Genomic DNA, 14,772 nt, shown 5'->3' with positions numbered 1-14,772 from the left:
ATTCCACGTGACAATCTGAGTTTCTGGAAAAAGGACCAAATGACACAATGCAACCTTAAGGAGTTTCTATCATCTGGCAAGGGAAAGACTGATTATCCTTTAGAAGACTGTATGTCTTTCAGGGAGAGTTGTTTAAAGAGTGCTATATACTAAACTGAAAAGCCTCCCTTTTTGTCCAAAGGTTACCGAAGCAGCCTGCTACAGTGTGCGTGTGTAAATATGCACAAGGATAATTTCCTCCCAGAAAAGGCAAACGGAGAAACCTCTCTGTCACTCCACTAGCACAGACAGCAAAGGAGGAAGAAAGCATACATGCCCCTCCTAAACGTTTCCCGGATTTTAACTGCTGCTAAATCTGGCTGAAAGTAGATTTTAAGTCATTCATCCTGCCAGACTGACAACCCCTGTGAACACAGCAGCTTGTGTTTGGAAGCTGGAGTACAGCTCCTCTTCTATATGAATTCACTTACCTGAATAGTTTCACGCTACACTCCACAATGAGCAGGAATGGGAGTAGCTTCCTTAGCTATTAGATAAATTACCCTACTGCACAGCAAGTAGCTGCTGCCTTCTAATGATGGCTATGGATATCTGGAATTGGATCAGACCCTCAATTATTAGGGAGTGTGGAAGAGAACAGACGGAGAGCGTAAATTATACATCCATAATGGCAAAACAACTGACAAAAAGCTGACAGTGTTAATTCTGTTCTCGTTGGTAATAAGCTGTTACATAAAATGTTATAAGTCAAAGTCAACAAAGAGAAACCAAAACCTACCCCTCTCACATTTCTTATCTGGGGGTTAAAAAACAGGTACTTTCTACAAAGCCTGAACATTTTATTAAATAAAGAATAATACTCTGGCCTGACTGAAATTATCAATGCCTAAAAATTAACAAATAACCAAAATAAAAAATATGTGAAAATTCCCATAAATCCCAACTAATCTCACACTAAATCCTCAGGGTACACAAGAAGACATAGTTTTGCAACTATATGACAGCACCTCCTCTTTTGATAGTCAATAACTCAAGTAAGTAGAAAATTAGTTTCAAAAGCAAATGTTTGCAATAAATTGCAATAAAATAAAATTTCAGATGATAAAGTATAATCATAACTATGAACTCAGTACAAATTACAGCTAAAAAACAATCCAGGTTAGCACAATGGCATAACAACCAGTTCTATATTCAGAGCATGATGTGAAATATTAAGGAAAACTCCAATTTCTAGACTGAACTGAGACCCATCTATACACATTTACCTGAAAAAAAAGCTGTTTCAAAAAAGATGTTTAGAAAGTGCTACACTGAATTATCAAGAAAAGAGACTGGATTGCAATTCAGATAGAACTTCTGTACAAAATACAGCGCACTATACTTTCAAAAACATTTATCCTGCAAAAGCCAGCTCCCGTCACTGACCTGCAAAAGAGCGGCGTTTTATGTTTAGCTCATTGGACACTCGTACTTCAGTGCACAGCTTCAGCATCAGTAACATTGTAATGATCATGATAATGCTTTGCCACAAAAGAGGGGATTCAAAACGCCTTCCAAACCTAAAAAAAAAAAGAAAAGAAAATACATAAAACATTTAAGCATGTGGAAAGGGAAATGCTAACAGCAACAGGTATGAAAGGCTGAGGAAGTTGAAGTCACCAGCCAAACCTAGATGAACATACAGTTGCTCAGAGCAGGAGTATCTGAGAATCTTATTTCAACTGATCCTAGAGATTCTGAAGCCAGAAGCTTAAGACTTTGTTTCCAAAGCCAGCAGCAAGCCTATTATTTTGAAAGGAGAATCACATTCATGAAGGAGTCAAGTCAGTACAGAGAGACCAGAGGGTTATGCCACATTAAAACCAATTATGTGTGCTCTCCACGTACATACTTGGTAGATTCCACATAGACTTCTGTGCAAAACTTACCTTCCTCAATTTTTCAATTTTTAATGTGAAGGCATAAAGACAATAGCACTCTCCTTATAAAGAAATAAATACCTACAGCCCTGTCTGCCTCTAGTCATCTGAGTGGAAAGACCAGGTCTGCAGAATACACGAATTATTTCATCAATTTTTGTCTTATTTGGACCGAGACTGGCGGAAGTAAGGAAGTACAAATGAGGTTGGATGGGGGCTTCTGAGCACTTCCTGTGCAAAACTGAGAGGTAAACTTGTATTGTGGCCAGTCTTGACTGAAGAGCTTACTCTTATGTGATTGCACAAGATCCTGCAACAAGAAAATGAGAACTCTTCACTGAAGATCAGTGATGCACCAAGCTCCTCTTTCTACATTACTTGATGAAAGCTCAGCAATCCTCACCACACACTCAGTAAGTGCATTACAGTCAAAGGGTGGAAGCTTTTCATACGTAGTCCTCAAAATACAGTGCATTACAACAGGAAAGTTGCACACACATCACAGTGAGCTGCTTCTCTGTGCTTATTTCTGCCAGGTATTATGCCTAGAACACAGAGGTGCTGAGGAAGTGATTCGGTGAAAACACATTGCTACGCTCCTTCAGCCAGCGCCGTGAGGCATGCAGGCTTTCTAAATTTCCTAACAGCACAGTTACTATGGTCACTTTCTGACCACATCGTGCTAACTGAGTCCCAAGCCTCACAGGCATGGCAACTATTGCCCTTTACAGATCAACAAAACATACTCATATGAAATACATCTTCCCAAACACCAAGCCCCAAAACAAGTCTTGCAGGCAACACAACCCTTTAAACTAGGTCACATATACAGGAAAACAAACAACTGCCAGCTGCAGAGCAAACACGACATGGCCCTCACCACACTACCTGGATAACAAGACCAGAGGGAATACCAGCGTCAAGGACCACTGTTGGGTTCTTGAAGCTGTAAAAGCAAAGCCAGAACACTCATTTTGCTCTGGGTCATGGACACAAACACCACTCCAAGCTGCTTACCCTACTTTGCATTGATATTAGGGCCTGCCGAAGCAATACTAATCCAGTTTAAGACTCCTCAGGCCAGCCTGAGCCAGGAGCACTGTGAGATGTAAGCCCTGCAGGGAGAGCGTGCTATTCCATGTTCTGCTTACTTTCCGCCTTGCAGACATTATTCCTGTCTTTGCCTAAGCAAGAGCTGGGAGAGGAGGAACATCAAAGCAATTAAAGTATGTTACCAGAGAGATGAAGAGCCTTAGGATACTATAACAGGCTTGCAGAAATTTGAAGCTTTGAAGTCCTGGGGTGAGGGGGTCACCACTATTATTCTGCATTTTCACCCCATAACTACAATGTTGTGTCATAAAGTGAACAGTGACACTTGGAGTATACAGGGAACTCAAGACTTCATGTCAGACTACACTGTTTACTTTGTAAAAACAAAAGAACTCTTTATTTCCTGTACTAGTCAAATGCACAAATAAAGGGAGGGAGGGGTTTACATTTTATCAGTATTTCCACAGCCTTAAAATGACTAAAATTCAGGGTGATGAAGACAAGAGAAGTGAACATTCAAGCCAGAGCAGAGACTAACTAGTCATTTAGAAAACTACTTAATTCCATTGGTACAATTCAATCCTGTTGCAATAATCCTGCTATTCCAGTCCTGGGCCTACTCAAAACAGCAAATGCCAATTGTGCAAAAGAAGCCTAAACTAGACCAAACACAAAAGATTTGCTTATCTCTTTTCCTAAGACACCTCTGAAAAGAAACTGACTGTTGTTGGTGCAAACAGATCACACATTCCTCCTACACTCCACCCATTGGATGCTATAGACTTTTCCTGGTCTTTGGGAAGTTACAGATTCTAGGCAACATGGAAAGCACACAGGATATTCTACACACCACCAGGACCATGACAGACAGCCCACGGTAGCAGCATGGCAGCTGTCCTGAAAGACGTCTGTCAGAGACTGAAATGGTTAATGATTTATGCATTTTAGGAGACTTTTGCAGGCTTTTGACTTGCATGATGAGCAGTCGGGCCCCTCCCTCCAGTGCTGAAGGTGTGAAGTCCTGAAAAGATAAGAGCTGAGCTTGCAGGCTTTCGACTGTTGATACATCTGAGGAGCAATCAGGCCCCTCCCTCCCTCTGCTAATCTTGAAAGGCGTGAACCAGGCGAGACACAAAAAACTCAGCACACAGACCTAGGAGATGTTGGAGGCTCGAGGCATGGCCCGTGACACTAACCATGGATATAACTCATAACTTCTTGGAGTATGGGGGCTTCCCTCCTTTACCCCCAGCAGATCAAGGCCACTTCAACTGACAGACATGGAAGCATCGCTGGACCCCGTGGGCGGTGACTATATACATCTGTCCACTCTCAGCTTTTCTTTCTCTTACTCTCCCTTGCTCTTATCCTGCCTTTCTCTCCCCTATGCATTTTTCTCCTCCCCAGAAAGGTTATGACAGCACCCAAAAATGTTAACTTACCTATTGATTCAAAATTGTTAAAATAAACCTTGCTAGTATGTTTTTAGACACCGATTATTCAGTGTCGTTTCACTTTAATCCACCCCAAGGGAATTATTGATAAAAACCTGAGTTACCCCCTCTCCCCTTTTCCTGGGGCGGGTCGTAACAACGTCCAACGGAATTACAGAATTTAATCAGCAGGAAGAACAAGAAACAAACTAGTTTTGCAACAGGATCTTTTCGTATGAGTTTCTTCTTGATATGTAAACTTCCAAGACTTTATGGTAAACATCCCAAGCTCTTCATTTGGACATACAAAATTCCACTTTACTTTCTGCACAGAAGAGCAATGCATTTTATCCCTGCTCTCCAGCACTTATAAAAAAGGAGGAGGAATTTAATAACATTTTTGCCCTCAATATCTGAGCAAGATTCCACCAGCAGGCCATATATATAAGGTAATCTTTCAAAGTTCTAGTCACACTGTCAGCTTGATTTATACCATCATCCCACATTCCCCACATGGTAAAAGCTGGCAAGATCCATTTTAGTAACAGAAGCCTTAAAAGCAAAAGTTTCTCTTTTTCACAGAAAATCCTACAGACATCACTGCTACACCTTCTGAAGCCAAAGCAACACCAGACAGCAGAGACCTGATCCACACGTGGCACTGTAGGTGTTACAGCAATTCCATAGTTCTCATCTTTTCCCTGACTGTCAGAACTTCTTCCCACAGTTTGTCTTAAGGCAACTGTTTTGTGAGAAAAACTGCAAAGTTGGACGGTTTTATTTTCTGTTGTTTGGATTTCTGTGGCATTGCTGTATGAGGGTTAGGACAGTGGCCTGCAGAATTGCATCTCAAAACCTTTGGAAAGAATATTGTCTTCTTGGAAAATATACAAACCATATTATACTATGACATCCATTTTATGAAATGCAAAACTGAAAAAAAAGTCCAAAAACTTCTGAGAATAGCAGGGAGCATAAGTACTTTTGGCTGCGCTCACTCAAGATACAAATAAAAATGCCTACTGCTGATTTCTAAGAAATCTGCAGTTCCTTTTCCTCTAGCTATTTACTCTGATTTTAATATTAAAAGAAATCATAATTTATCTCATCATAAGCTCCGTTTTAAAAAAGAAAGGGCGAAGAGAGGGGGAAGAGACAGAGAACTCACAAGTAAGTTTTTCTGCATCCTCCACCCCCAACTGATTATACAACTCTCACCCGCCTTCTTGTTCCTGTTCTTGATCATGACAATGCAAAGCTACTCAGCTGGTAGACTGCAGGCCACAGGAACCCAGAAGGTACGTCCATCTTGGTCACAACTGAGCTCATGTGCCACAAAGGAACTCTGAAGCCATCCCACAACTTCAAAAACAGCCTAGGACAGCTTAAACCGATAATTAATCACCTCAAAGCTAAAGCATCAGGTTATCCCTTGAGCAAGAAAACAGAGCTAATTCAGGGAGTACAGTAAGACATATGCTAACAAAAATGTTAATGAAGAGTTTAATTAAAAATGCAGAGGGAAAAAAATCGCTATCAGATTTTTTTGGAGCAGGCCATATACCTTCACATGTACCAGAATTACAAGGGCATTGAGTTTTGCACTGCCTCTCACTCTCTATCCAGAGTGCACACCTTCTCCAGGCTGACCAGTCCAGAGAAACACTGACTGTGGGGCTGGAGAAGACAGACAGAAGGAGCAGTACTGACAGTGGCAGAAGGACTAGAACAAAGGAACAGCTGATGCAATAATAAATTGTGTCCAGCAGCTATACTGGCACCCCAAAATAAACATTCCTTTGATGTGTTATATAAAATTGTAACAAAAGATTACCACTAAAGTTAACTTGGTATCAAGTTTAGTACAGCACAAAATCTACTTTTCACACTGGTAAACAGACCCCGCTGTGTGATGCTGTGAGCACAAACTGTCTACTTTTCAATTTTTATTTTTTTTTAAATTTTGGTTTTTTTAAGAATCCTCTTTAAAAGGGCCCAAGACTTCATCAAGGTCAAACTTCTAGTTTCTTTTTCCTAAACAAAAGCCATGTATGCATAAACAAAATGAAGTAGAATCATGCCCATTGCTATACATACATAGATTTTATTCTTGCAGACCAGCTTTTTCCCAATGTTGTTACACACAGTTCTGGCATGTAACTCATTGTTGGAACACAGTAAGGCCAAACAAACATAAGTGAAAGCAAAAATGTCTCTTTAAAGATGACATTTTGAGATATCATGTAAAAGAGAAGCATGAAAAATTCCTTAATGGGTAATGTGTTACTGTCATCACTGGCACACCCTGAAACTAAGGGATTAGATGGAAGGAAGGCAAGGAGGAGAGGCATTTCACTGAGACTTCTTGACTTTAAAAGATGGCTTACCATTGGAGACAGTCTAATTGGAGGAACCGAATTTGTGAAAACAGGTAAGTCAAAACAGAATTGTTATCCTTGATCTTACTAGTACTTTGTTCATTGACTATTGTAACAGCGCAACACACCAGATGCAAGTCTATTGACACGTAAAATACACCAGAAGATTAGGAAGTAAATACTCTATCTGGAGGTGACACAAAAGGTCAAACTTCACCCACTGCAAAACCAGATGTTAAAACGAAAAAAAAACCCTCTGAGATAAACAAGTACAGTTATAGGAACAAGTGGAATATGTCATTTCACAGCTTGAAAGTGAGGGAATTGCCATCATAGCTGAGATTAACAAGTAGGGACATAGGGCAAGGGTGGGACTGGGTCTGTTCTGAGTGACAAAAATACAGAGAGACCAGCACTACTCAAGAGTGAAAATACAGAGGCAACCTGGCATAAAAGGCAGGAACTGTCTGTTCTGTAAGCCTCAAATTCAATATACAAAATTCAGGGAAAATCTCAAAGTAACAACAGAAATGAATTATAGAAGTGTCTTTGAAGTGAAAAATAAAACAAACAAAAAACCCACCACAAACATCAGCCATCCTAAGAAATAATTAAGCCCTGAAAAGCAATTTTATTAAAACTTAAAAAGTTTTTAAGGTCTACCACTTTAAGTATTTATTTTTGGATCAGGGTGGAGGGGAAGTCAGGAAGCATGACTGGATCAAATCATGTGCTTAATAACCAGGGGTAATGAAGAGAAACTAAAACCAATTGAAAACAGCAGCTCTATGGCAGTAAAGTTTTCAGAAGTGAGACATAGATTAAGACTTGGTTTGCTGAAGGGAAGGAAATGCCAACTGGTAAAAAAATTATACAGAGAACAGAGTTGCTTGTAGGAGCGGTTCTGTTCTGGCACCAGAATGGATTTAATGACTTTATAAATTTAAAACAAAATAAACAAAAACCTTTTCATTTCCTCCAATAAATATTACATACACAACTAATATAATTCTGCTGTTTTGTCCTATGATCGAGAGATTGTGTACCAAATAATGCATCAGCCATAGCTGACATTAACCAATTAATGCAAAAATGGAATTGCCAAGCTGTTCTATGGATGTATTTTAACCATGTTCACAGAAATCAGAGGCTCTTGCTCTATTATCTTTCTTTAATCAGCCATATGCCCAAGGATAACATCCTACATCAGTGCTGCTTTCCTGACTTACTGGTGTTTATAATTAACTACCAGGGATGCCCAATTTTTTTAAGTAGACAAGCAAAATATTCTCTCTCGGGGAACATTTAATTATCATTATGCGAATACTCTTTTGTCTTTTAGTTTCTGCAAGTACAGACAGCAAGGCTTCTGCAGGCTCATGCCTACGTTTCCCCACAGAATGGGCATGTGCTGGGTGAAACCATTCCCTGCCAAGCTCCAAGATGACCAGAGCCTACATAGTGCTTATACACGCCAGGAAGTGATACTATTATGTGGCCTAAATACTCACAGTAAAAAAATCACATACTCCTATCAATATAACTGCATTCTCTCGCTTTTGAAGTGTTGACAAATCTTTTAACATTGACATAAATTACAACTTTTCATTACTCACAGTATTTATTCTTCCGCACATCTCCTAACCAGGTGTACTTAAAATCAATTCATACTGAAGATTTTTCATAGTCTTCCACAGTCTGCCTCCCTTAAGAGATGCATTCACCTGGGTTACCTAGAAACTACCAGCATCTCCATTCAGATGTAAGTACTTTGCGTATTTTGCCTACCTCTGGTGGAACAAAAAATTAGACAATTTCTATTTCTCAAACTGTTAACTCAGGCTTTTCACTTGTCCTCCCCCCGACAGTTCCTCTACTTCCCTTCCACTCTCTGCTTTCTCCAAGAGCTGCTTTTCTCTCCAGAAAAACACAGGTCCAATGCAACAAGTAGCTCTGATCTAGCGATGACTTCTTCGTTTGATTGCCAGTTTGTGGTGCCAGGAAAGGCCCCTTGTTTTCCCACTCCAGTACAGCACTTACGTGTCACATTTGGCTGTAGAAGAACCCAAGAAGCCATTACACAGAAGGAGGGGAGCTTTAGAAAGAAACTGGAAACCGAACTGATAGCCTGTCACCTATCAGTTCTTTGTGGATTACAAAGCAGTATTTTGTAGTCAAAACAGAATCACGGAATAACTGTTCTTAATTGCAGTAACTTCCCAGACCATTTCATCTTTGGTTTTCCATGTACATTCCCAGTGTTGTATCATCTCTATTATTAGAGGTAATAAGGAAGATGTTAATAGAATTAATTCACAGAAATCATACCCTAATAACATTTTCTTTGTCCAGCAGCTAAATATGGAAACAAACTTGCTTTTTCAAATACTGAAACTGGTGTTGAAAACAAAAGAAACTTGCTTTGAAAGGCAGCCCACCTTTTGCCTGCTTATCCAAGAATTAATATTTTCATCTGTAGTTTTGCATCGGAGCTCTACAAGTGAACCCCCTCTGAAGCCAGCTGGCATCCCGGGAAAACGCAAGAACATATGGCAAGTGTTCCAGTGACGTTAATGCCAACTAGACACTAGAATAAGCATGCGGGGACCGAGGCTTTCACTCTGAGAATGGAGCTAGAGGGGCAGGGGAAATGTACAACACAGTCAGCAAGAAAAAAGACCTGACTTAGCATAAACCTCTTTACCAACAAGTTAAAAAGTTACATCTTGGAAATCACTGCACTGATAATCAGATTTGGCAAGGGGAACAGACCGTGCTCCCGAGCCCAATTCATTCTACTTAAAACAGACTGACAAACTGATGGAAAGATAGCATTTTGATCTTCAACAGAGGGGGAGAAGTATGTAAAACACATTGTTTCCTCAAATATTCTAATCAAAGCTTTACAGCTAGCAACCAAGCAAGAATCTTTAGAACTGAGAAGACACACCATCGGCTTACCAAAAAAGTATCCGCAGAATGTTGGCGACCAGCAGCACCAGGCAGACGTAGGTGGAGAAGCCCTCGGCGTTCTGTGTCCGGCGGATGTCCCGGTACTGGGGGATGTAGGGCACCACGCCGCCGAACACCATGGCCCCCGCGGCGCCCCACGACACCAGCTGCTGCATGGGCACCAGCAGCCACTCCAGGCCTCCCGGCTCCATGCCGGGGGGGCGCGGGGAGGCGCTCAGACTGAGGGATGCCCCGCCGCAGCTCTCCGGCCGGGGCCGGCTCTAGCCGCGGGCGGGCTCCTGGCCGGGATGCGGCACCATGGCTGCGCCCTCTCCCGCGGCGCCCGGACCTGGGGAAAGGAACGGGGCGTCAATCTGGCTCTGCCAGGGGCTGCTCCGGCCGCTGCCGAGCCGGCACCACCGCCCTGCCGCGGGCGGGTGGGGGCCGCCGCCGCCCACCGCCCCAGCCCGGCGCCGCACAGGGGAAACCCGACTCTGGCACGGCAGCCAGCGCCGAGGAGACCCGCCAGCGGCCGGGGAGGGCACGGACACACGGACACACGGCGCCGCCGCCACCTCCGCCCAGCCGCCCGGTCGGTTCTCCGAGGGGGCTTCCCCGCCTCCATAACCCACCCGCGCGCTCCCCGCCCCGTGCATCCCGAGCCGCGCGAACGTGCGCGTCCGTCTGTCCACCCGGCTGTCCATCCATCCGTCCCGTCCGCCCGCCCGCCCCGCACCTGCTCCCCCTGCCCCGTCCGCTGCCTCCATCCCCACAGCGCTCCGCGGGCGGGCAGTGCCGTCCCCGGGCGGCCCGTGACGCCACCGCGACCGGCCGCGCCGCCGCCAATGAGCGCCGGGGCCGCCTCTTCCTCCGGCGGGGAGCGGCGGCGAGCTCGGCCCTGCCGCGCTCCCTTTCCTTCTCTCCTGCCGGCACCGTGCCGCCCCCCGCCGCTGCCTGGGGCACCGCTGCCTGGCCTCCGCACCGGGGTGGGCCCTGGACACGCACCGGGACAGGGCGGGCGGCTCGGCCCGGCAGGGCTGGGGTGCCGGGCTCCCCCGGCCACACCTGGGCGCCCTCCCCGCCTCGGGCCCCCCTGAGCCGCCGCCCCGGATCCTGCTCCCTGCCTCAGGCTTTTTCCTTCTACCCAGGAGTTACGGAAAACTCCGTCACGCCTCATAGACAAAGGGGCAATGGCTTTAAAATTAAAGAGGATTGATTTAGATTAGATATTAGCAAGAAATTCTTTACTGTGAGGATGGTAAGGCACTGGAAGAGGTTGCTCAGAAAAGCTGTGGATGACCCATCCCTGAAGTATTCAAGGCCAGGTTGGATAGGGCTCTGTGCTACCTGCTCTACTGTAGGGTGTTCTTCTCGATGTGGCGGAGGGGTGGGGTGTGGAACTAGATGATCTTTAAGGTCCCTTCCAACTCCAACTATTCTGTGTTTCTATTACAATTCTGTGATTTCCATGGCTCTCAGAACCGTAGTCATTACTTAACTACACACAGTTCAACTAACCAGCACATCTTCTGTACCAGAGAGGGGGTTTTCCCTCAGTGGTATGGATAAAAGGTGGTGGTGGAGGGAAAACGTTGCATCTTCTACGCGAAGTGACCAGTGAGTCTGTACTGCTGGTTGCAGTGGGCCAGCTGCACACAGATGTTGCAAGGAGATTGACTGCATGGACGCTGCATCACTGAGGTGATGGCAAACTTCAGCCACACTAAAAAGGATGTATCATCCACTGTGCATCCAAGTGGCTGCACAGCTGTCCTCAAAGCTTGTTCCCTGGGTTCCCCATAATACTTTCATAGACATGCTGCCTCCTACCTTTTAAGTACCCCCGCTTCTCATCCAATAGGTGGGAAATGAGATGGGGTTTCCTGCAAATGTGTAATGTATTATTTTGTGTGCTGTAGCAGCAACTGCAAATGTTTGTTGTGAGTCTTGAAGGGAAAAAGGAGCCGAATTAAAAATAGAAATGTCTGTTTCAAGGCTTTTGGAAGCCTTTTGTTTACTTCCTGCATAGCAGCACCTTGCTCAACTGCAACCATTTCTGCCACCAGGCACGTTCTTGCAGCATAAATGCAGCACATGAACCTACACATTACTGCAGAGTGTATTTTTCAAAGACCACTCTTGGGGTACCATCACAAAAACATCCAAAACACCCTCCTACACAGATGAAGTGACCGGTGATAACATTACGACTCACCTTTCCTACAGGGAAGCAGTAGCTCTGCTACTCAAACAAAGCTGTATTCCACTCTACAGACCTGAAAGTTTGATTGCCAATGTTAAAAATACACAGTGGAGGTTTTGAATTCTAATTTTCGGATGAGAAGCCTGATGTTCCTCACTTCAGAGCATCTGACTGACTCAGACTATAACAATCAAATTATGTAAACTGCATTATTTAAAACATATTTTATTATTTAATGGCTCACTTTCCACATATCACTTGTGCACTGTTATCATCAGACAGTTATGCCAATTTCTTTCCACACTTTTCCTGGAAGCCCTTGCCACATTATTTTTCCTTAAGCACAAAGGTCTGAACAAGCCTCAAGCCTGTAAATAAGAGTAGCCCAGACTAGGAAGGCAACTTTTGTTCATGTCAACATGTATTTTGAGAAATCATTGAGAAATTATCTTGAGAAAATAGGTATTTTGAAGTAATGGTTACCTACATAGAAGAAACTGCCCAGGCTGACATTAGATCTCCAGGCTAGCTTCCAGAATAATTCCAGGATGCTGTTAAGCCTAGGTAATAACAAATCGCATACAATATTAAGATAAGATTCTAAATATCAACTGGAAACAGACAACAACTTTAACTTAAGTTGTTCACCCTTATTTGAAACTCTAAGGGTAAAAACTCTGAATTACAGCATGTTGCTGTGCGAACCTAACTCAGTTTTGGTCACTGAAAAATGTCCTGGTTGTTTAGTAGTTAATCCATGGATGTAAGGCAAACTGATCAGTGACACCAGACGCTAGGTAAGGGGAGGAATGACAGGTTGGCTCAAACTCCTCAAGATAAGCAGCTGCACAAAAGCTTGTGCCAGGATCAGGGGGGGACCCTTCAGGTCTCAGGATATTCTAAGCAGCCAGGGGCAATTTTCTTTGGCAATGGTGCCATCCCAAGGTGCTTGATGATTCCTTTATACCATCCTACCCAGCACATGGAACATCCAATCACAGCAGACCCAGCAAGCCTCCGGAAGGAGAGTGCCTTAGAGGAGCTTTATCTAAAGCTTGGGTGATAACAGGTGTTTGAAGAGAGTCTTGCTTCATCAAGGAAAAGTTCAGCAACCTGCAGGTCTGAGTGCAGTCACATGAGAATGCTCAGCCTTGTGAGGCTTCATATCAAACTAGATTTCTTTATCTGGTAGATAGTGACTGAGAGGGAGCTGAGAAGAACCGCTTTCTTGGTATAAAAGCAGAGCCTATCGTAGCAACAGTACTGCTTCACTGCCAGACAGCAATCTTCTGTTTCCAAGTGAGGAGAAAAAGAACAGGTGCGTTTATTTTTCCACGCTGACTGGCAAAATTCCACCATTAAAAAAAAATAATCTCTATTTGCTAAAACTACATTACCCATTCAGACAACAGAAGCAGACAGAAAGCTTCATATTAGGTCTTTGAAGACTAATATTAATCTTTTTAGGACAACTGCTGTAGGAGAATTGAAATTGAGTATGTGAGCAGCTCTAGCCACCTAGTTATGAAATAGCTTGTAGCAGTTAACATTTTGGTGACAACGTAATTGCCAAACCTCCAAACATAACAAGAACTTATATTTATTCCAGATTAAGAAATCTGATAAAAAAATGTATCTTTGGATACAGTTTAAGCAAGCCGAAAGTGGTGAACAGACATGGCATGTTTACAAAGGGATTTTAACATTGGTAGAGGTGGTAAAAATTATTATATAAGGTTTAGTTTTGCAAATAGGTCCACTGACTTAAAAGACTAAGCAAAGCACCATTTCTACAGCTGGCTCCAGGTGGCCATATTCCTAGCACGACAACACTGAGGCAAACAGGATTCAGGAATCAACCACCCAAGTTGGACCAGTTTCACAAGATTTAGCTACCTCTGCAGTTTTTTACAGGAGGAGGAGGAGGACGGCTGTTGGTGCTTCACTCGTAGTTACTGCAATAGCAAAAATAGCAAATTGCTGCAAGTCTCCTAACCAGTCTGTTGTTCTGTCAATTGATTTTGAAAGATGACTATTAAAATTATTTTGTAGTCTGCATTACAGGAATGGTGTTGCACTGAAGCAAGCACAGCAAGTCCCTGCAAGATGTCAGCTCAAGTGCAGATAAGCTCTAAGTCACTACTTGAACACATTGCACAATAAGTGTTTTCAAAAGGATTATGTGAATTCCTGCAGTAGCCAAATTTCCTTCAATTATCACATTATATCTCATTCTACAATTACAGCCATGAGGAGATTAAAAAGAAATATTCACTGTACTGTTCATAAAACAAGTAAATGCGTCTTAAGTGCCTTGAAACTGGCCATTCCTACCATGATGCATTATCACTAAATCAGCTGCCCTCGTCTCTCCATTTTTTTTATTTTCTACAGCAACCCTACTGCAACTGCTGGCAGAAGCTACCTTCCTGACCCCTTTTAACACTGGTAAGCCTCTGTTTTGGTAACTGATGGACAGAATCAAGCTAGCATTAATAAGAGATACTGTTTTATTGCACATCTTCACCACTTTTTATTTCTCCTTCTGTGCTGGTCTTTGTAAACAGAGGAGTGAATATAAGCATGATGTGGAACACCCACCAGTATGCAAAGGAACAACCTCTTCACCTCCAAGGAGGACCTCTGACAAACATGCCCAGCCTACAAGCTCCTCTCTGGACAGTAGTGACATGCTTTGCACTGGGGAGCAGGAACCAGGACTGTGCAGGCTGAGATAATTAGACTCCTCTCTGTACTTGGACTGCTATCATCTCCACAGACAAATGGAGAAAAAGCCCTAAAGCAAACATGCCAGAACAGAAATCAACCTGAAA

At 43.3% G+C, this 14,772-nt stretch overlaps 1 protein-coding gene across 3 annotated transcripts in view; it reads right to left on the bottom strand.

Moving 5' to 3' along the window:
* Positions 1–14,772, bottom strand: part of SLC66A2 (solute carrier family 66 member 2) — a 73,811-nt gene that overhangs the window by 50,549 nt on the left and 8,490 nt on the right. Inside the window, exons 1-3 of one of the 3 annotated variants that reach the window (XM_039379099.1) lie at positions 10,472–10,571; positions 9,745–10,084; positions 1,426–1,559 (exon numbers count right to left, since the gene is read on the bottom strand). In XM_039379099.1, the coding sequence (XP_039235033.1) occupies positions 1,426–1,559; positions 9,745–9,947 (337 nt within the window). In that variant the 5' untranslated portion in view covers positions 9,948–10,084; positions 10,472–10,571. Of the gene's footprint in view, positions 1–1,425; positions 1,560–9,744; positions 10,085–10,471; positions 10,572–14,772 lie in introns of those variants that run through there. The other 2 variants (XM_027721504.2, XM_027721502.2) reach the window with 2 other exon arrangements.

The sequence above is a fragment of the Pipra filicauda genome, unplaced genomic scaffold (assembly GCF_003945595.2).
Source record: "Pipra filicauda isolate LSUMZ 115617 unplaced genomic scaffold, ASM394559v2 scaffold155_size1731166_pilon, whole genome shotgun sequence".
Lineage (NCBI taxonomy): Eukaryota > Metazoa > Chordata > Aves > Passeriformes > Pipridae > Pipra > Pipra filicauda.
This window is presented reverse-complemented; position numbering and strand designations above follow the sequence as displayed.